At 33.8% G+C, this 22,804-nt stretch overlaps 3 protein-coding genes across 3 annotated transcripts; all 3 read left to right on the top strand.

The window, feature by feature from the left end:
* The first annotated feature begins 1,318 nt into the window (after positions 1-1,318).
* On the top strand, positions 1,319-4,716 carry LOC145567309 (protein EMBRYO DEFECTIVE 514-like). The gene is made up of 2 exons (XM_081626567.1): positions 1,319-1,743; positions 4,239-4,716. Exons 1-2 carry the CDS (start codon positions 1,411-1,413, stop codon positions 4,572-4,574), a joined length of 669 nt encoding a protein of 222 aa, XP_081482693.1. The 5' UTR covers positions 1,319-1,410; the 3' UTR covers positions 4,575-4,716.
* A 9,076-nt stretch (positions 4,717-13,792) lies between these two features.
* LOC145566207 (uncharacterized) lies at positions 13,793-15,001 on the top strand. Its single transcript, XM_081625698.1, has 3 exons — positions 13,793-13,898; positions 14,506-14,879; positions 14,993-15,001. Exons 1-3 carry the CDS (start codon positions 13,793-13,795, stop codon positions 14,999-15,001), a joined length of 489 nt encoding a protein of 162 aa, XP_081481824.1.
* Positions 15,002-20,281: 5,280 nt separating this feature from the next.
* On the top strand, positions 20,282-22,358 carry LOC145568449 (pentatricopeptide repeat-containing protein At3g47530-like). Its single transcript, XM_081627870.1, has one exon. The coding sequence runs from the start codon at positions 20,295-20,297 to the stop codon at positions 22,221-22,223; it is 1,929 nt and encodes a 642-aa protein (XP_081483996.1). The 5' UTR covers positions 20,282-20,294; the 3' UTR covers positions 22,224-22,358.
* Positions 22,359-22,804: the final 446 nt, after the last annotated feature.

The following is a 22,804-nucleotide window of genomic DNA, read 5'->3' on the forward strand; positions in this document are numbered from 1 at the left end:
TAAGAATAATACATACTCCGTTGAGATTATTTATAAACAAAAAAAAAAAAAGCGCTCAAATTAGATTATTAAAAGGAAAATTTGCCAAAAATAACACCACATTTCAGCGATCTTTTAAGGATAAAACGACCTTTGGATTATTTCAAAATAGAACGACCTTTGATACGCATCTGCCAAAAACAGAACAAAAAACCTGTAATCTGTTTTACAGGTTACATTTGACACATGTCACATGTGTGATTGGTTAAAATAATTTTTTATTTTAACATTTTTTTTAATAATAATGATTTTAAAAAAAAAAAAAAACAAAACAAAACTAAACTTAAATTAAAAAAACTTTTAAAAAAATCTAAAATAATAATAATAATAAAAAAAATGAAAAAAAAAAGGAAAACCACTCCCCCTTCACAACCACCTGCCTGCCACCACTGGCGGCGACCAGAGATCCTTACTCGGCGGTACCAGCGCAACCACCCAACCCGAGTGCTCGACCACCCAACCCCTCCCCTTCCCCTGAACTACCTTCCTCCACCCTAAAACCCTTCTCCCTCCCCTCGAAAACCCCCCTCCCCTCACCGGCCGCCGGCCAAACCCCCTCCCCTGTGTCGGCGAATCCATTTTGCCCCTCCATCGACCGTCTCCACCTCCTTCCCCCTTTGAACCACCATCCAAAAACCCTAAAACCCCAAAATCAAGTGGTTTTAGGGTTATAGGGTTGCCGAATTTTTGGTGGTGGGTAAGGGGGGAAGGGGGTGTAGACGACCGACAAAATGGTTAAGCCAACGTGGGGGAGGGGTTTCAGGCGCCGGCGGTGGTGGCAGCCTTGATAGGTGGCGGTGGTAGGAGGGATTTTCCTTTTTTTTTTTCAATTTTAATTTTTTTTTTAAATATTGTTAAAAAAAATTGACCAATGATAGTGTGACACGTGTCACAGGTAACTTTTAAATAGGTTACCAACCAGTCATGTTCTATTTTTGGCAAATGTGTATCAAAGGTGGTTTTATTCTTCGCTGAAATGTGGTGTTATTTCTGACAAATTTTCCTTATTAAAATCATTTTCTAAATTATAAAACTATCTTTACCAAAACAAGATTTTAGAGTTGAGTTCGAACACACAAAGCTCTTCGTACATTTTTTGTTAACTTGTTTCCTAAACTTGGGCTTACTGCTTATACTTCTTCAACTTTGTTCTAGACTTCTAAGCCATCTAGGTTACGGAGTACTCTATTTGTTTTTCTATCCTCCAATAAATAAATAAAAATAATAATTAAACGAAAAACAAACAACATTAAAATTCCAAAATCCCTGTTAAACCCCTCTTTCACTCCTCTCCTCCATTATACCAGCCACCATCTACAAAACCTCTGCAAAACCCTAGGAGAGAGAAAATCTCCGCACTTTCTTCCATCAATGGCGTCCGAGGCAATCACTGAACCCGAAACCACCACTGCAACGACGGAAGACATGGAACTCGAGAACCCGCAACCCGGCCCGAAGGATGATGCGAAGAGAGAGAGGGAAGAGGTGGATGATGCCGAGGTGAATGCGAAGAAGCAGAAGGTTGAGGAGGAGAAGTCTGTAGAAGAATCGAGAATGGAGAAGTTGGAAGAGGATGGAGATGGGAAACCCGAACCCGAAGGCCCGGTTGTTCTCGGGCCCAAAACATTCGGGTCGTCTGTTGAGATGTTTGATTACTTTTATAAGTTGCTTCATCATTGGCCTACTAATATCAATTTTAACAAGGTTTTGTCAATTTTGTTTCTTTTGCCTTTGTTTATTTATTTATTTATTTTTTAATTTTTTAAAATTGTTTGATTGATTTCTGTTTGGTGTTAGTGTGAGTTGATTTTTTAATTTTTATTGATCAATGCCGTTTATATATGGATTAGACTTTGATTTTTGTAAAGTTTGGGAAATTTGATTTGTGTTTAAGGTAGAACAGGGAAGTTAAAAGAGTATATTTGTAAGATTTATCTCAGAAAACGAAGAGGATTGTTTGAAAGAATTAATTGAAACTGAGCTAATGAGGTAGTGTAAGGCGAGGGAGTCGGTCGAAAACAGCTGCAATGAGGTCTACTTATTAATGATTAGAAGGAGATATTGAAGGAATTATGAATCAATCAACAAAGAAATTGTATGGTTCTATTTTCCTTTGTTTGACATCAATGGACAATATACTAAAAAAACACTCTTGTACACTGCATTTTGGTGAGGTTTCATGAGACAATGTTTGTGAATTCCTCGCATTGTTGCTTAAACTTTGCTTCATGTATGAAAGTTTGCCTTGTGGACATGGTGTAAAAGTTTTGTGTATTTTGCCTAGAATTTACAGTGTATACATAGGCTACCTCATGATTGTAGGAGGCTTGAGAAGAAGTGATAATAGTCTACGATTAGCTCTTGAATAATGGAATTTTAAAAAAGATTCTTCTTTTTTATATAACAAAATTAATTAACCGTTTTAAACAAAAAATTGAAGTGTAAAGAGGGTTGTAAACTTGTAATTGGTTCTTTTTTAAGTTTATTACTCCGTATCTATTTTTACCAGCTTCAAAATCTTTTCCTAAATATTACTTGTATCAATTTTGAGCTATTTCACAAGACTATTTCACAAGATCTTGAAGTTTAAATGTGTTTTCTAAGTTGATCAAAGACTAATTTTTAAGAGATGCAATTTGAGGTTGTACTATTTATTTGAGAATATTCTCTCACTTTTTATGAGTTGTCATCACTTTTTTTTTTTTTTACTTATAATGACTTTTTACATAATTTCTAACACTTTTTCTCTCCCTCTCTTTAATTATTCCCAACTACTTTTTTTTCCCTCTCTATCTCTCTAACCCTACATGCACTTATGTATTTCCACCGACTTTCTTAATTTCCGTGAAAAAATCCAAATAGGTCTTTAATAAATAGACGGAGGGAGTATCTATTTTTACCAGCTTCAAAACCTTTTCCTAAATATTATCAATTTTGAGCTATTTCACAAGATCTTAAAGTTTAAATATATTTTCTAAGTTGATCAAAGACTCAGTTTTTTTTTCTCTTCTCTTTTTGTAAGAGATGCAATTTGATTTCCATTTGTTTTGGTCTTCATGAACAAAGGTCAGTACTACTGTTTTGAACCCAATTAGGGCGGAAAAGAATTGTATGAATAACTTTTTTAAGACATCTTTCAGTTTTTTATATTCATATACAGAGATTTCCTTGAAAAACATCAATTTTGTAAATGGGACAACAGCATGGTGAAGGTTTTGCGGTAGTTCCTTGTGTTATTTTGGGTGTAAGTGTATAACAACATTGCAGTGTAATGGGAAGGGTGGCTTTGATGGTGGTTCGATTATGAAGGTTGTTGTTGGGCACTTGAGGAGGGGATTCAGACTTCAGGCTCGGGGGCTTTTCAGATGTAGCTAGGCTGTGGTTGGTCAAGTGAGAAGGGGGGGTTGGGGGGGTGGTCATGTGGGTGTTGGAGGCTGCTGGTGGTGTTTGTGGTGGAATTGGGTTGGCTGAGGAGGGTGGTGGAGGAAGGTGGTCATAGTATAGGGGATTCTGGTGGTTTTGTGAAGCCCTTGATGGTGGTGGAAACCAGAGTAGAGATTAGGGAGCTGAATATTGAGAAAAGGGGAAGGGAATTCCAAGAAACGTCTACCAAACACTATATAAGGGAAGCAGGAGTCTTATTCACCTTTCCCTTTCTTGAAACCACAGTACCAAATAGCCAACAACAACAAGTCAACAACAAAGCCTTAGTGTTGCCAAAAATGATTTGGGTCGGCTAACATGAATCGTTACGAGGAACCGTACGAATAAAGTGCCCCCTCTTTTAGTTTTATTTCCAAAAGTGCCCCCTTGTTTATTAGAGGAATTCTTTAATGCCCCTGTACATGCCTTGAGCCCTTGATTATTATTGAAGTGGCTCTGGTCACTCCTTTGTTTGGTTCATGCTATATGCAATGTAATCATTTTGAAAAATGATAGCTTTATATTTGAAGTATACTAAAGCAATCTAATCTCAATTGTTAGGTGGTGATTGTGCAGTTGTTTTTATCGTTTCTTCTTTTTGGTCATATGATTGATTTTCAAGGAATTTCAACTGTATTTTATTTTTTTGTCCTGATATTTGACCCTGTTTAGAACTCAGAAGACATATGCTCCTAATTCAATTTTCCTGTTTGCCAAATTTTACTTTGTGTAGATTATACTAATGTTGTCAAATTCCTTGTATTATTCTTTTCCAGTATGAGCATTTGGTGCTGCAGGAGCTGATAAACAAGGGCCATCCACAGCCGGTGAAGAAGATTGGCTCAGGAATTAATGCTTTTGAAATTCGCCAACATCCAGAGTGGAAAAGTCGCTGTTTCTTTGTCATAAGAGCTGATGAATCTGTAGAAGACTTTAGTTTCAGGAAGTGTGTAGATCACATTCTGCCTTTGCCAGAAAATATGAAGATTAAAACTGATGTGAACAAAGCATTGGGTGGTGGTAAAGGTAGTGGTGGTGGGGGAAGAGGGGGTGGGCGTGGTCGTGGTAGGGGAAGAGGTGGGGGAAGAGGGGGCGGCAAGTTTAGAAGGTGAAAGCTGACCTAAGTTAACTTAGAGCTTGTAAGAGTATTAATGCCAGATATGCAGGTGCTACTATGCCTATTTTGTTGCACCAAATCTATGTAATCTCAAGTTTTGGCGACAATTTTATGAATGACTTCTTCCTTTTAGGTTATTAATTAACTTGTGTGTGTGGATTTTTTTTTACTTGCTATATTTCTCCATTGATTTTTGGAAGGATTGCAGTTGGTGTCACTGTCAACAAGTATTAAAGGGAAACGGCCGAATATTATTTTGGCAAGGCCAAATCACTTTAATTGTCAAGGCGCAATCTGCCATCCAAGTACTTCCTATATTTTGCTTATAAGTGGGTAGATTATGCACTCCGAGAGATAAGCTAAAATACGGTCCCTGAACTATGATATTAGTTGCACATTTGGTCTCTCATCTTTCAAATGAGGCAAATTGGTCCCTCTACTACCCTTGCCTCACCATTTCTGGTGGAGGAACTTATGAGTCAGCAAAGTTTAGGGATGAGTGTTGCCAACTAAGCAAAAGTTAAGGGAGTTATCTTAGCTAGCATTTGTTTAGGGATTATAAATCATTAATTTTTTATTTTTTTTTTTTTTTTTTTTTTTTTGTCAGCTACTAATATTTATTATTTATTATGTACAAACTTTGATTAAAATGAAAGAAAACCAAAATTTTTGCTTTTTTAAAAAATTAAATTACTTTTTTTTTTTTTTTTTTTTTTTTTTTTAAAATATGACTTAAAGAATTAAAGAAGAAAATTAAATATGACTTAAAAAATTAAATACTTCGACTTAAAGAAAAAGAAAAAGGAAAAATAAAGAAAGAAGGGAATAGGAAAAGGGAAAAAAAAAAAAAACAAAGGGTCAGCCCTCTCTTCTTCTCTTTCGGTTTGGCGGCTCTAATGGGGGAAACAATCCCTTACTTTGCACCTCATTAACGATCATCAGCAATCACCATATTTGATTTTATTAATTCTATACAAGCTCATGCGCAATATAGTTCATCCGAACCGTAGGTTTGGGTTGCGTGGTTGATTAATGACGGTGGTGAGGCTGCAAACTGGTGGAGATGGGGTTGTGTGTTTGCGACAGGTTGTTGTTGGTGATGTGGGGTGAGAAAAGGTGGAAAATCCTATAGTTTTTTTCCTTTTTTTTTTTGGAAATTCTGTAGTTTTATTAATGCAAATCATAACCAAAATATTAATGTTGATGAAAAAAAAATTAATGTGAATTAAAAGACTCTTTTTTAAATAAAAAACTGACAAAAAAAAAAAAAAATAATGAATCATGGTCCCTAAACTTTTGCTAACTAGGATAGGTCCCTAATCTTTTTTTGAAATATTATTTTATGTTTTGCCACACGGGCACTTTGGTCCTTAAACTTTAGTGACTCATCTTTTTTCCATCAGAAAAGTAAGTTATGGGTGGTTGTGGGACCAATTTGTTTCGTTTGAAAGATGAGGGACCAAAATGCTACAAATATTAAAGTTGAGGGACTGTATTTTAGTTTAACTCTACATTCCGACATTAAGCATTTATAGGCAATGCAGCATTATATGACAGATAAATTATTTCAATTGCTGTATTTTTTCTCTGAAGAAGTATTCTGCTATGTTGAGTAGGTTTTCAAATAACTCAAAGTTTGGGCATGTAGAGGTACTCTTGAGAAGGCTAAAGTGCAAATTGGACCATACCAAATTTTAGCCGTCACTAGCACTCACAACAATGAGCGTTTTTTTGTTTCCTCATTCTCTCTCTTCCAATCTTATTTTTCTCATGAGCATTTTTGGTGGTCATATTTTATCCCATCAATGATAAAAAAAAAAAAAAAAAAAATCTGTTCACCATTCTCTTTCCTACCTATTTTAATACCCATCAACATTTCTCTCTCTTACAATTTAATAGATATAGTTGCAATTTCAACCTAGGCCCACTGCTGACTATTCATCTACAATTTTGCTCATATGATGAGCAATTAGCTTTTGCTCATTGATGGGGATAGACAATTTTATGTTTTTTGCTCAGCATTTTTTTGCTCATTATCGTGAGTGCTCTAATATTGCTATATTTGTTACTCAACAAGGTTAGTGTATGACTGTGTATATAGTCAATGTTTTCCTCTTAACCAGATAAAACATGCCAAACTTGATACAAGAACGAGAGTAAGAAGCTTGAGCATTGTGTGTGGTTGTATAAATTGCCATATTACATGTCATTCAATAAAAATTAAATATTAACAAATATTTTTGTCATGGAAATAATGCAGTTACTCAGGGCATTGTCCGGACCTAACACTATTTGTAATTAATTAATTAATGTTTCTTTTAAATTAATAATTACTCTTTTTTTATTAACACATTTGAACTAAAATATGACGACTATGAAGATAAACGCAAGAGAATTAACAAACACTTTACCATGCTTAGATTTAATTTATTTATGTGAATTTATATTTTCCAAACACTCCCCTGTTTCTTTCTTTTGTATTGTTAGGTCTCCTAAAAAACTGAAGCCCAAACCAAAAAAGGGTAAAAATTTTAAAACTAAAAAACCACACAACAAAGTAGCTACAACGACACTTGGCATGGTTGGTTATGAGAATCCTGATCGCGAACCGGTGATGAAACAATCTGTGGAGGAGGTAACAACTACAACTCTAATGTATGTGTTGTTGGCTTAATTTTTGATGTTAATCGACAGTGCACTTACTAATGGTTTTACATTTGAGGTTACGTATCGCCAACAAGCTTGTTGGTCTGTGGATGACCTCCCAAGAGTGATCAGTATTATCTATCTTGCTTGTTGAAGCTGAACTCGATTTGTGTCCTAACATGTGGAGATGATAAACTTATTAAAGTAAGAATAGAGTAGGTTTTTAATATTCTGGTTCAAATGTTTTTATACTCTTTCTTATTACTAATGCTTGCTATCAAGGTACCTTTCAATGATTCAAATTTATTAAACTTGCCAATTCAAGCATATTAGATTAGCTATGTTTGTTTTTGTGCTTGTGTTCCTAACTCTCATATGTGCTTGTCTAAACTCTCTGCAATGATCCATCCATGGACATTCTGTTCAATAGTGGTGACTGGTGAGGGCTTATTTGGAATTGTTGGTTTTTTGATGTGGCATGTGCTACTGAGCATAATTGTGTCTGAGAAACCTTGGACAAAAAAATGAACCATTGTACTTTCTTTTGTAAAGAAAGCCCTTCGATTTCATCGTACTTGGACTATCTTTTCTATACATACATGTACCTTTGCATTATTGTATTTAACTTAGTTTTGGATTCCCTTTTTCTTCAGAATGGAAACACGGAAAAGGGTAGGATGGCCGAAGATGCAATTGAGACTAAAGTCATACGACATCTACATTGTATATTTTTATTACATTAATATAACAATTTTCCTCAAAAAAAAAAAAAAAAAAAAAAATAGCGGGAAGGTAATGGATTTATTAGTAGAAGTTTCTGTTTTCATCAAATATGTTTGTGAATCAACTGTTGCTAAAATTTTGAGTTTCAATTTTCAATAGGAACCAAGCAGCTGTCTTCTTATGACTAATGATCTCCCAGTTATCAATGCTGAAGAAGTTGTACCATGTTTAGCACTTTCGATATATAATTCATACGGATTGTCGGCTGCTGGTGGAAAGGTGACATTGTTTAACATGATGGCATTCAAGGTAAAGTATGCCTGTTGTTCTATCTATAGTTCAGCTTTATTATGGACAACTGATCATTTTGCAATTTCAGGTCATGACGACATTTATGCCTCCTCCGCCTGCCTCAACCTTCTTGGCATTCCATCCCCGTCACTACAACCTCATAGCAATTGGAAAGGACCATTCACATTTACAATTTTAGAGTTGATAAAGTAATTATTTTCAAATACACAGTTACTTCTTCCTTGCGTTTTCTTACATTAGTATGCCATCTATTTTCGGTTTTTTAAACCTCTTAATATCGGGAATGCCCCAATTTCTCATAGTGAGAAACAAAATCACATGGCATTTTCTTAAATAAACCAACAACTTTATTTAATTGTGGAGCCTACAATAATAAAAAAAAAGTTGTTGATTTATTCACGAAAATGCCCTATGAGAAACAAATTTTGTTTCTCAATATGAGAAACAGGGAATTTCCCCTTAATTTCAGGTTAGATCAATATTGAAAGGTCATGTGAAGCGCATAAGTGGTTTAGGATTTTCAACCAATCTTGGTATCCCGGTAACATCTGGTGCTGATGCTCAGCTGTGTCTGGGAAATTGATACCTGGGAGTAGATGAAGATTGTTACAATACAACTTCCAGCTGGTAAGGCTGCTACTGGTGATACACGAGTCCAGTTTCACTATGACCACACCCGTTTGCTAGTGTTCCATGAAACCCAGCTAGCAATATCTGATGCCTCTAAAATGGAATGCATTAGACAGGTATAACAAAATGATGGCTTAACTTTATTTTGCTTTGAGGTTGGGATTATGGAAGATCAGTTGTGATTCTTCTTAAATTGCAGTGGGTCCCCCATGTTGCATTGTCTGCACCAATATCCTATGCAGCATACTCTTGCAATAGTATGATAGTTTATGCTTCCTTTTGTGATGGCAACATTGGAGTATTTGATGCGGACACTTTGAAACTTCGATGCCGTTTGGGCCCTTCAGCATACCTTTCTCAGGCTCAATTGAATGGGTGAGTACAATATGTGATGTTGAATACTCGTATTATATTTAGTTATATTGATACGATCGATGAATGTATTATTTTTATAGTCAAATTGCGCCTTTCACAATTTTCTTAATTAGTAACTTAACTTCATTGTTTGTAACATCTTCAGAGTTTATTCTGTTTCTTGGGCATGCATGTGTAATTTTTCTAAATTATACAGTGAAGAAATACCAAGTACCTGAGACATTGACATATGCAATGCTGCTTTGTTTTGAGTTGCTGAACACAAGGGTTATGTGGGTGATGTAGATTCTATACTTACAGTATATTAGTCTCATCATCTAATCTGTCTCTACCTTGTTTTAGGAGCCAAGCTGTTTATGCGCTAGTGGTAGCTGCACACCCACAAGAACCCTTTCAAATTGCTGTAGGGTTGAGTGATGGAACTGTTAAAGTGATAGAGCCTGCCGAGTCAGAAGGCAAGTGGGGAGTGTCGTCTCCACCTGCTGATAATGGGTTGCTAAATGGCTCAACGGCCTCATCATCTGCACAAGCAGCCACACTACTGATCAAATACAAAGATGAAGCTAATTGCCCGGATTATCTTAATTGATTTCTTAACTAGTCTCTTGATTTTCTTATGTGATCTTTCTTTTCTTAAGTGATCTTTCTTTCTTTTTGAGTGATCTTTCTTTTTAAGTGACATTGCCAAGGTTGAGGGTTTGTGCTGTAGTTACGTGAGAGCTTTGTGATAACAACTCTTCATAAAACAGCTGTGATTAATTAATCTGATTATTATTGTCTTTAGATTAAATACTACCTTAAATCTTTTAAACGACTTAAATTGATTCTCCATTTATCTTCATTTTGTCAATCTAGTTTGAAAGGGTCATGAATATGTTTTATGTGGTCAAGAGGCTTCAGTCCTAGGGTTTGATTGTTTGGCAGGAAATAATAGTGAGAACAAAAGAAACATCTAGTGATAAGTTGCTAAAGAATAGTCAACCTGTGCCAAATTTCTCATAGCAGCTAATTGTGAGGGTCTTATGGACTACTATGTATTTATTCATTGAAAGTAAGTGTATATTTTTTCAAACCCGACTAGTCACAAATGGCTCTAGGAAATGTTGAATGAAGGATAAGTTTTATAAACTCAATAGCCTCATTATCCATTGATTGTCAAAATAATTGAAAGATATTATTTTAGATCATCATAATACACGCTTCTAAGGCCATTTTCATCCTCAAAACTATCAAACAATATTATTTTTACATAAATCAAAATTATCAATCGACCAACGAAATTTGTATACGAATCAATGAAGCAGATTCAATTCAAAACCAAATAAATCCGATCATTGGATGGAATTTTGGTTTGAGTTCTGGATAGATTATACAAGATTTTGGGGTGGTTAATTAAGATCATGAATGAAGAACAAAGATGATTTTTTTATTTTCCAAATTTTAATTATGATTTAATTTTCGAAAATGATTTTAAAAAGATAAAAATAGATTTTAAAAAAAAATTATGTATTCTTAAAAAAAATACATGTATTTCTAATTATACATACATGTATAGTACATTTAGGCTTTTAAAAATAAATAAAAAATGGACCAATCATAACATATGACACATCATCATGTTATAGTGTCATTTTTTGAAAAATGACACAGTAGAAACATATGTAGAAGACTTTAGTTTCAGGAAGTGTGTAGATTACATTCTGCCTTTGTCAGCAGGTATTACAGGAAGTCAGGAATATAGCCTTATAGGGGAACGACCAACTATTTTGGCATGGACAAAATCTTACAAGTATGTAGCCAATGCAACATTCTATGACAATGAATGATTTTGATTGTTGCAAAAATTTTCTCAAGAAGTATTCTGCAGTGTCGAGTAGGTTTTCAAATAACCCAAATAAAATTCAGGTATGTAGAGAAAGAATTAAGATGAAGAGGAGAGAGGTCTCGAGTAGGCTAGAGTGCGAATTGGACTTCTACAAATTTTAGCCATCCCTAATATTGTTACTCCATAGTTGTAACTTATAATCAAGTCCATATGATCCACGGATTGTGAAGTCTCAAATTTCTTACTTTTACTATATATCGTTTGGCTACAAAAACCAGCCATTTATAAGTGTTATGACCACAATCACAAAACTGTTGCTCAATGTGTCATGTTATGACCAAAGTCATCCACCAACTTTCTTGGGATTTAAAGTAATTTTAACCAGTAAATGTAAATGAATGCAGAATTATTTTTTTCCACAAATACAATCATCTTCATTATTCCGTTAAGATAATGATGGAACAGTGAATGTACATAAATGATCAATCAAAATAAATTGTACATAAATTCCATTATTTGCATGAGTGTGACATTGATTTTTGTTATTAATAACACATTTTAATTTACAAGCCAAAACGGTTAAATTATTTATTTCACTACTTAGCCAAAATAGCCAAGTAATCTTTTCCGATTTGGAGTACCCTTTATACAATTACCGGTGTATCTTTTTAGCCTTTCATAATAATTAGAGTATCATTTTACATTTTCAAGAAATAAGTATCTTTTTCCAACTTTACTCTTGTAAATATCAAATCTAATCCATCACTAAACTAAAAAGTACGTATATATATACTCTTATCCTAGGGTATAAGTATAGTTGTAATTTAGAACTCAGTATTTTTAGATCAACAATTGTATACTCTTGTAAAATGTAAGCTTTGGAACATATGCTAACACAAAATATAATATTTCTGGTGTTTAGAGAGCCACAAGGACAAGTAATGAGAATTGATCCCAAGATCTCTTGGAATCGAGAGAGGAGTTCTAATCACTTGAGCTATCCATCACTCTCAACACAGAATATAGTTTATCAATATACGTACGAGTTGCTTGTATATAGATTGAATTTTTGAACTATGTATTTCTATAAATAATGTACTCCGTGTCTCTACTGCTAAACAATGGGCGGATATATCGTATACCTAAATGTTAGAAGGCATCCATGTTAGAATTGTACTACTAACAAAATACTTGGAGTAATTTTTTAAGAAAATGCTCATTCATAGAATAAATTTATTCGGAGAGAATTAAATCAAAGTTCAAGCTCCAAAATTGTGAGAGCCTAATACGTAGAGATAAAGAAGCTAAGTACGGGAGTATATGGAGTATGTAATTTATGTACACTAATAATTAATTAATCACACTTGGTACGATCCAATAATGAGTAACACCACTCACTAATAATTCCATAACTTAACGTGGTAATTAAAAACCATCATATGCCGTCACATAAATTAAATGTAACAATTAGCAAAAATCTCTTTATATTCCCTCTTCATTTAGTATTTCTGTCGTATATGAACACTAGTATAAATATATATATTTCTAAATTGATCAAACTTGTGTTTTACGACCCTTCAAAGCCATTTTTTTTTAACATTACATTATACTTCTCTCCCTTTTCCTTATGTGGAGCAATAATAATCTTGCTCGTTGGTCTCTTTCAAAGAATGACGAACTTCACTCTATTCGATCTCATCAATATCTTGATCCCAATAAGTAAGGATTACTTGATTTTTCTTTTGTCTAAGTATTTAACATGTAAATATGTCATCCATCATTGGCGGATCTAGGGGGTACATAGAGTTACAGCTGTACCCCCATTCCGCCAAAAAAAAAAAATATATTGTTAAGATTAGAGACCGCATTTATGTAATAGGCGGTCTCTTAGGTACTGTTATGTACTACACCGCATCACTGAATCAGCCCCGCCTTTCATGTTTAATTTAAAGAGACCGCCTATGTAAAAATTTGGTCTCTTAGGTTATTTTTTTTTATACCTTCCATGCTAGAAGCCTAGGAGTTTCAGAATAGTACTTTTGATCAAAGAGAGCTACTGTTACAAAAACAGGTCTCTTAAGTGATATTGTTTATTTTTCCACAAAAAGATTTGTACTTTTTATCAAAGAGACCTACTGTTACAAATAACAGGTCTCTTAGATAAAAAAATTCTCCTCACAATTTTATTACTTAATTTTAAGCCTTAGTGTCGGAAGATAGGGTGTATAGTACACACAAATATTAATACAAATATACAATAGTAAAATTATTTATTAACTCAAAATTTATTAGTTAGGAAAAAATTATTACGCTCCACATATTACTTTTTATTTTGTAATTTGTTTTTTTATTAAACGTAATTTCGTACCCCCATTCCCCAAATCCTGGATCCGCCACTGTCATCCATAGTAAGTCGCGCAACTTATAATTGTAATATGCTTAGAACACAAGATTCAACGATTGGGGATTTTTCTATTTTTTTTCCTATATACGTGACTAAGTACGTTGAACACGATTATACTTTTCGTAATTTGGGGTTTTTATTTTATATGTTCCGTATTACTATTATAAACTCGGAGGTTCTTAATTCATTTTTTTTCAATCGCATTTGGATAATAATTTTTATTTTCTTCTTTTTTGGGTAAAGTGGATATAATATTCCATGTGATTGGCAATACGAGCTTCCCTTGGATGTGAGGATGATGGATGCAACGCCGTTGATAGAATGCTTTCCAAATGATCCTACTTATCCTTTCTTTACATCCCTTGATATTGTGTCAAACTTCACTATTCCACACGTTATTGAAGGTAATCTTCTTATTTATTTACGTGTATAGTAATTTACAATGTTTTTTTTTTTTTTTAAAAAAAAAAAAAAAAATTATAATTTGGCATATACTTATGCAATTCAGCAATTGTATCTATATTTGAGTAGTATCCAAGATTTGTGGAAGAGTTGTCTGAATTCTGTATGAAAACGTACATGTACATTATACTCTTATGTACTCCTACTTGACCAGTTGATCATTAATAAAAAGGTCTATAAGATGGAAATTTTGTTTTTGATGGATTAGGCAACGAATTCATGTTTTAAATGCGCGAGTTTCCTTCACCCTAATCATGAAAAAAAAAAATCTTTTCTAACTATTAATCGCGTTTTGTTTAAATTATATACGTTTCAGTCAACCATAAAGTCTATTTGCTTTGCTTGATTATCATATTACTATTAGTATTGTACTACGGAGTAGTTTCCATATTCGTTTGTAAAGTAAATAAACTCGCTAGTAAATTTATATATATACAAGCACAAAATTTTTATTTTTGACACAAATCACAAATAAGGATCCTAGTATGTAATACTACGTACGTAACTATTACTTGATCAATGTGCTTATTAAGCAAAATATTCATGCAGACAACAGCACCATGTACAATGACTATGGACATGGATTTGAGGGGTTGCAAGACTTAGAGTTGGACAACGTGCCGCCGCCATTGGCGTTGTGCAATGATGAATCTGATTATAGAAAGGATATTCTCCATGAAAACAAGATTAATCAGTTAAGATCATCTGAAGAACAAGAAACTAACAACAATAATAATAATTGTTCGTCTAAGGCACTTTCAAAGGAGATAATTAGCCAGTATTTTTACATGCCAATAACTATGGCAGCTAAAGAACTTAACGTTGGCTTAACTTTGCTCAAGAAAAGATGCAGAGAGTTGGGCATTCAAAGATGGCCTCATAGGAAGCTCATGAGCCTCCAAACATTAATCAGGAATGTTCAGGTAATTAATTTTATTCTAATTTGTTGCTAGGTAATTTAATCATGTTTATCATTTTATTAATTATCACATTAATTTTATGTACAATTTCCTTATATCTCGTGAATATTAACAAGGTCCATTAACAAGAAAGAGCTATGTGACCATAATGCAACTTGTGACACTAAGTGAGTAAGTGCTTTAGGAGTTTAGGTAGGTTAGAGCAAACACAATGGTTGCCCACAACCACTGTGGTTATTGCTTATTTTAATAATTTCTACATCTTCCACCTCACCTATAACCACTCTTATACCCATTTAATAACCAATGCCTCCCAATAGTTAACCATAACTTTTTGGTTATACATTTTCTCTCTCCTACTTTTACCCAACCCCACCACACAATATCTCTCTTAAATCCTATCATATATAAATAATGCACTTGGTAATAATCAATTAAAATTAATAATTATTATTAGCATACATTAATTAAATAAAATGACTTATGTTTTCAAATTTATGCATTATATTATTTAATCAATAAGTAATTAGTCGTTAATTAAGAAATACACAATAATTAAGAAATACACAATAATTGCAACTTTACTAAATTCGATAATAATAAATAATACATATTCTATCAAATGACAACAATCTTGAAAAGATAACAACGAACTGTGATTGAGTACAAATACAATAATTTAATGTTACGATTATACAACTTTTAACGCAAATTATTTTGCCTATGGTTTACACCGAATTTGAGCCACATATGTTCAACTAAGTCTTTCTTCAAGGCTTTATGCATAGCTTCATCACGAACACGAGCTCTATTAGACATATAAGTTTCCAAACTTGCAATTTGGTTGTTGCTATTTTCGAACTGAAAAGGCTCTTCAGTATTTCTATTACTTGAAGACGCATTTGTAGCTTGATCATATTCATTTGGATCGTAATACGTTTTATATGTATCTCTTTCATCCTCAACGATCATATTGTGCATAATGATACATGCTATCATTATTTTTCCTAACATTGATGAGTCACGAGCTAGCCTTCGTCTTGGATTGGACATAAAAACTTCATCCATCATTCGATTAACAAGACGATTGGCTTGCCTTCGTCTTTCATATCGTTGTGTTTGGCTATTTTTTGAATTGGATGAAGAATTAGAAGAGTTGGAGCTTTCGTCGGATGACATGTTATTAAAACCAAGTTGATATGAGAATGGAAGGTAGAAGTTTTTTAGGAGAAAAGATGGATGGTTAATCAAGTGAAATGTATCTCATCCATTTATAGAACAAATGTGTTTGGTATGTAGCCATCTTTATTGTCTTATATGATAAATTTGAAGTCTTGCATGCATGCATTGATTCAGAAAAAATTACTATTACCTTTTCAGTAATGTAGATGCATGCATTTGTATTGTCAATATCAACTTAGCATTGTTATGTACGTAAAAGCAATGTTATGCTACTATTATCTTTGCAGTGTCAAGTATATCAGTGTACAGTGTTTATCACTATTACCTTTTCAGTGTTAAGTACATCAATGTCCAGTATCTAATATTTGCTTTTCAGTGTTGGGTACATCAATTATTTTTCAATGTAATGTAAATCAATGTACATCTTTTGCAGTGAAATATCAAAGCTAATTGATGGGTTTAGTCAGATCAATATAATTATATGTACATATAAAGCATATAACTTGTTTTTTTTTTATTATTAATAATAACATCACAATATAACATTCATTTATTTCCTAAATCAACAACACATTAAAAATTGCCAAAATAAAAATCGAACCTTAGTACATAAAACATAAAACTAAAAAACAAATTATTTGAAATTAAGCAACATGTAAACTATGATTAACCATAAACTTAGTACATTAGTCTGAGGGGAACAACTTCTTCAATAAATTGTTCCTCAGTTCTTGATCTTCCGAAGATAGGTTTGGCTTTGAATCGAGGTGCTTAAATAACTCCATATTAATCTTTCTTTGCTTCCTTGCTTCTTTCTCCCTTTCTAGTTGCAACCTTGTAAGTTCCACTTGATTTTCTGATTGCCTTATAAGGTTCATGTCCTGGGCCGTGTCCAACCATTGTTGCCATGCTCCAACTGGCATATTTGCCATCTTGCTCTTTCCTTTATTTTTGCTAGATTCGTTGCTGGTAGGCAAGCCTGAATACCCAATATCACCACTGGTTGGTGTTTCTGGGTTTGATGAAGATGAGTAGTTGCCAGCTTCATTGATACGTGATCTCTTTGAGTCACTTCCTTGAGTAGATGTTTTTTGCTTGCATTTTTGAACAATATCTTCACTTGGTTTCCACGCATCATGTTGTATCAAAATGTCCCAAACATGCTTGTCTTGAAAGGTTTTAGACATCAATGATGTCTTTGTTTTGTCAGCAGCATATATACTATATGCTGCATTCATAACATCTTCATCATTGTGACCACTTCCCCTTCTTGATTCAGCATGAGCATGTGAACCACAAAATTTAGAACATGAAGCATTGATCCTTCTCCAACGGTTTCTAAGTTGCTCCGAACCCCTCATTTTCAACAAATCTTCTCGTATTACCCCGTCAGTACCTTCTTCGAAACACCTTTGTTTGTATAGTCTAACATTATTATACATTTCCTCAATTTTCCTCCAAAAAACATCCCCCTTTTGGTTAGTGTTAGTTTTTTTATTTTGACTAACCTCAAGCCAAGCCTTCACAAGAACCACTTCTTCAGCTTTTGACCAAAACTTTGTTTTTCCATCTTGATGGCCTCCTTCATGACCTCTTTCATTGACTTCAACTTCTTCAACTTCTGGTTCATTGTCGTCATCTGATCCATTCGAAGTGTATGAGCAATTGAAACTCGGAAGTGCACTATCATCACCTTGTGACATAGGAAATTGGGACATAGGAAATGTTGGATCACCTTGAGAGATTTGAATATTCTCAAAAGATGGGATAACATTTTGAGAATATGAATAATTAGGATTTTTTGGTGGTTGAAAAGGGAAAGGAGTAAAAGTACTTGGATTTGAGAAATTGAGATTTTGTGAACCATAATTCGAAAATTGTTGAAAATTTGTATCTAAATCTGAGTTGAGATCAATTGGAATGTTAGAATAGTAAGGTTGAAGATTTGGATTATTTTGGGGTTGTGATGAGTTCTGAGATTTTGTGGGTTTTTTTTTCCTATTAGATTTTGGAATATTCATCTCTACACAATTTGATAATAAAGAGAGTAATATTCACTAAAAAAAATTGTTTCAAAATACCTCAATATTGGGCTCATTTTATAGAGAAAAATAAAACAGAGCCGTTGGTGTTTTTTTTTTTTTTTTTTTTTTTAGAATTGTATTTTAAAAATTATGGCCGTTACAAAATTACAACGGTAATAAAATCAGAGCAAATCTCAGCCATTGATTAAATGAATAGGTGTCACAATCTCAAGAAGCCTTGTCATTATGTGTCACTATCAAAAACAATAAAATATTCCATGACCAAGCTACAATAACCGGTTATTCTACTAACCAGGTTATTGAAAATTTTCCCCAAAAATTTCTCTCTCTTCATTATTTTATTATTATTCCACTTTCTCTCACTCAATAACCAACCTCAATAACCAATGGCTGGGTATACTCTTACACTAAAATACTATACCGATATAGGTATTGATGATCAAGTACATGTTAAAAGATGACGATAAAAAAGGGAATTTTAAATTATATATAAAGACATTTTTCTTAATCGAACAAACTTTGTAACTTTTACCGTCTCTATTTGAATTTAGATGTCACATTATTGATTTATATTAGTCTAATATAATGTGTATTGTCACGGTAAGTTTTATTGATTCAATTGTGCCACGAATATATATGTGCAGGAGATGGGAAAGGAGGGAGGAGATAAAAATGAAGCAAAGCTAAGAGAAGCCATCCAAATTCTAGAGCAAGAAAAGAAATTGATGGAAAAAATGCCTGACCTACAACTTGAAACCAGAACAAAGAGACTTAGGCAAGCTTGCTTTAAGGCAAATTACAAGAAAAGAAAGATGATCAACAACTTGAATTACGATGTAAGCTCCCAATCTTCTTCTTCTTGTGCTAGCAACTCAACCGATTACGCGAATTTTGGGACTAGCAAGGGTGATGATCAATATGGAGATGTTGTGGATGCTATGGATGACGTGAACTTTTCTTACTTTTGCTCATGATCAATTTGTTCATGGTGATATAAGTTTAGATTTAGAGGGGAAAATAATTAATCAGAGTTACATCTTGCAACTCTGTTGCAACTTTTCTTTAGTTACCTTAATCTAGATGGAAGAGAAGAAGAATGGTTTAACTGATGTAATTTTTGTTTAGACGTTTTTCTTATTATTATTACTAGCAATAAGAACCTGCACATGTACGTATTCTACTCTAGAAGAAATACAAGGCAAATAATTTATCAAAAATAACGACAATGTATATACATAGGGAAATCTCCATATAAAATGACATTTAATATATCTAACCATTTAACTATTTACTGAATAATATTCTACTGATACTATTTTTATCTTACCAATAACTAATTATTCACATGATTATTTTTCTTATCTTTAAGAATCCAATGGAAATTTTTTGAAAATATTATAGAATTCTTAAGATTTCAATAAGAAGCTATTTTAACTTAATATTTCATTTGCAATATTTAAGAACAAAAAGAATGGCATACTAACAAATTAGAGAGAAGAGAGAATAGAATGGCTTGTATTGCTTGATCATTATTCTTCCTAAAAGATATACTAGTCTAACCATAAACCCTAAAGATATATTCTCAAAATAATATGTTAACATAAAAAACCTAAATATATTATTCTCTTAATGATATTTACGGAAAATATATCACACATATATTTTCCTATATCTCATATCTCTAACACATACATACAAGTACAATTTCTACTAGGTGTTGATACAAACACTTTAGCTGCTATCTCTAGGTTTAGGTTGATTTTATCCCTAATTTGGAAGAGTCTTTGATAGGATAAAGTCTTAAGCTAGGTTTTGAATAAACTACCATGCTCATGACTTTCAAAGCATAAAGTTTTTGGTGCTAAAAGAAAACATAAATCAAAAAGGCCTTTTTTTTTTTTTTTTTTTTATATATAGCGTAGATGTCAACTACCTTAGTTGGTTAAAATTTTAGAATTGATAATTAAAATCTAAAATCAATTTCCCTTTACTAATATGAATAATCTATGAATATTCCCGTCTATTTATACGCAACACAAGTTTAAATATTGTAAGAGTCTGATTAATAAAAAAATACTCGTAAATTAAAAATGTGACATTGTTTAGAATATTGAATATGGGGTTGAATAAAATGACAAACATTTGTGTAAAGTTGCAAATTCACCAAGTTTAGGCGCCAAGTCCAGCACCTATGCCTATGACCCCAACTTCCCTTCTTCGTCCTTCCGTCACCTCCATTTTCTTCCTTCGTCTCTTCTCTTCATCTTCTTCCTCTTCTCTCTCTCTTCTTGAAGAAGACCACTCTGCAACTCTTCCGAACTTTATTCCTGAAAAGCCCAGATTTCAGAAACATCATCAATGGCGGCAAACCCTAGAATCCCACCTCCAAAGAAGAGAACACTTGTTCTCTCTCATACAATCTTGTTCTACTTATACCCATTTCCTTCAACTCCATACCCAATTCATCTGCACTGATCTTATTCAACATCCTCGTCTTTCTCTCAAGTTCCTTGCTCGAGCTGTCAGAATTTGCCCTCAGAATGTTGGGTACCTTTTTCGAATTTTCAACCAGATTTTTATGCCTACTTCGTTGCATTATAATACCATGATTAGGGCCTTTTCTTGTAGTGAAATCCCTTCTGATGGGGTTAGGTTTTATCGGATGATGAAGCGGGAAGTTGTCAAATCGAATCAGCTTACCCTTTCGTTTTGTCTTGATTGTTGTACTAGGAATTCTGCTTTGATTGAAGGAATGCAGATTCATAAGAGTGTTTTGGTTGATGGGTATGAGAGAGATTGTGTTTTGATGACTTCTTTGATGGAGTTGTATTCGGGCTGTGGGCGGTTTGATGATGCGTGTAAGGTGTTTGATGATATGCTTCACAGAGATACGGTTGCTTATAACGCGTTGATTTCTTGTTTTGTGAATAATAAGAGGACTAGAGATGCTTTGTCTGTGTATAAATCAATGCTGACCCTGGAAAGAGATTGTAGACCTGATGAAGTTACTTGCTTGCTATTGATTCAAGCTTGTGGTGATTTAGGCGCGCTAGATTTTGGTAGGAGTGTTGTGAATTACATGGAGAAAAATGGTTATGGTATGTCAATGAGGCTAAGTAATGCTCTTATTACCATGTATTCGAAGTGTGGGTGTGTGGACAATGCATATTGTATCTTTGAAAGAATGCCTACAAAGAACTTGGTCTCGTGGAGTTCCATGATATCAGGCTTTGGGATCAATGGGTATGGGAAACATGCCATTGAACTGTTTTGGGAGATGCATAGGATGGGCATTGCCCCTGATGCTAAGGCTATTACCACGGTATTATATGCCTGCAGTCATAGAGGGTTGCTGGATGAGGGTTTGCTGATTTTTGAGAAGATGACTCAGGAGTTTGGGATACATCCGAATATCCATCATTATGGGTGTGTTGTTGATATATTAGGTCGTGCTGGCTCACTTGACCAAGCATATGATCTAGTTATGTCCATGGAAGATAAACCGGACATTAAAGTTTGGAGGACCTTGCTCATGGCTTGTAGAATGCACAAGAATTTTGGCTTGGCAGAAAGAGTGATTGAGCATATAACGGAACTTAAGGCCCAAGAGGCAGGGGATCATATTCTGCTGTTGAATACTTATTCTTCAAATGGCAAATGGGATAAAGTGAGAGAACTAAGGAAATTTATGGAAGAACAAGGAATCTTTACAGCGGGGTGTAGTACTATTGAAGTAAAGGGAATGGTGCATAAATTTGTTGTTGGCAATGTTTCACATCCACGCAAGGATGAAATATATAAAATGCTCAATGAAATCTTGCAACAATTGAAGATTGCTGGATATGTACCAGAAGCATCATCAGAATTACATGACTTAGATTTGATTGAGAAGCAAACTGCAGTCTCTTCTCATAGTGAAAAACTAGCTATTGCTTTTGGAGTCCTCTCTACTCCCCCTAGCACAACAATTAGAGTTGCCAACAGTGCTCAGATTTGTGATGATTGCCACAACTTTGCTAAGGTTTTTTCTGCTGTTTATAATCGAAAAGTGATAATCAGTGATCCAAACAGGATTCATCATTTTAGAGAAGGAAAATGCTCCTGTGATGACTTCTGGTAAGGTATGCTAGGCAAGTAGTAGTACACCATGTTACTCGGACTCAAGGACTCTTCTTGGACGCAGATACGTGTCCAAGTGGCTGGCTTGGATATTTAGTGAAAGCTATTACTATCTTCCCTGGTCCATATACATGTCGAAAGGTCTGTCTAGAAATTGTGGTGAATTTGAAGAGTCTGAGGAACATCGCCATCAATGTTATGACTGATAATACAGTCACTTAGATTAATGACTGCAAGCCTTTTTGTCTGTCACCTTTTGGACCAGGGAAGATAGTAATAGCTGTTTAATTGGGTTTCTTTTGATGGAGAGGCTTTTGCTTCAGGTTGAACCAGTTTTTAGTGCACAAGGCACACTAAAGGGTTATGCTGAAGATGGTAGATGTGAGATTTAAGACTAAAAAACTTTTCCAAGTGCATATATATATATATATATATATCAGCTTCAGGTCTTTGGTCAATCATAATTCAAGAGCTTGATCCTTGATGTATGAAGTTGGAATTGAGCTGTATGATAGGTTTCGATTTAAAAAAAAAAAAAAAAAAAAAAAAAAAAAAAAAAAAAAAAAAATGTTTATGAATTAT

Source organism: Chenopodium album, chromosome 11 (genome assembly GCF_948465745.1).
Source record: "Chenopodium album chromosome 11, dcCheAlbu1.1, whole genome shotgun sequence".
In the NCBI taxonomy this organism is placed as follows: domain Eukaryota; kingdom Viridiplantae; phylum Streptophyta; class Magnoliopsida; order Caryophyllales; family Amaranthaceae; genus Chenopodium; species Chenopodium album.

Excerpts from the sequence above, each read along its gene's own strand:
- LOC145566207 (XM_081625698.1), top strand. The coding sequence starts at position 13,793 with ATGGATGCAACGCCGTTGATAGAATGCTTTCCAAATGATCCTACTTAT. Across the intron at positions 13,899-14,505 it reads TATTCCACACGTTATTGAAG|ACAACAGCACCATGTACAAT; the intron begins GTAATCTTCTTA and ends ATATTCATGCAG.
- LOC145567309 (XM_081626567.1), top strand. The coding sequence starts at position 1,411 with ATGGCGTCCGAGGCAATCACTGAACCCGAAACCACCACTGCAACGACG. Across the intron at positions 1,744-4,238 it reads CTAATATCAATTTTAACAAG|TATGAGCATTTGGTGCTGCA; the intron begins GTTTTGTCAATT and ends ATTCTTTTCCAG.
- LOC145568449 (XM_081627870.1), top strand. The coding sequence starts at position 20,295 with ATGCCTATGACCCCAACTTCCCTTCTTCGTCCTTCCGTCACCTCCATT.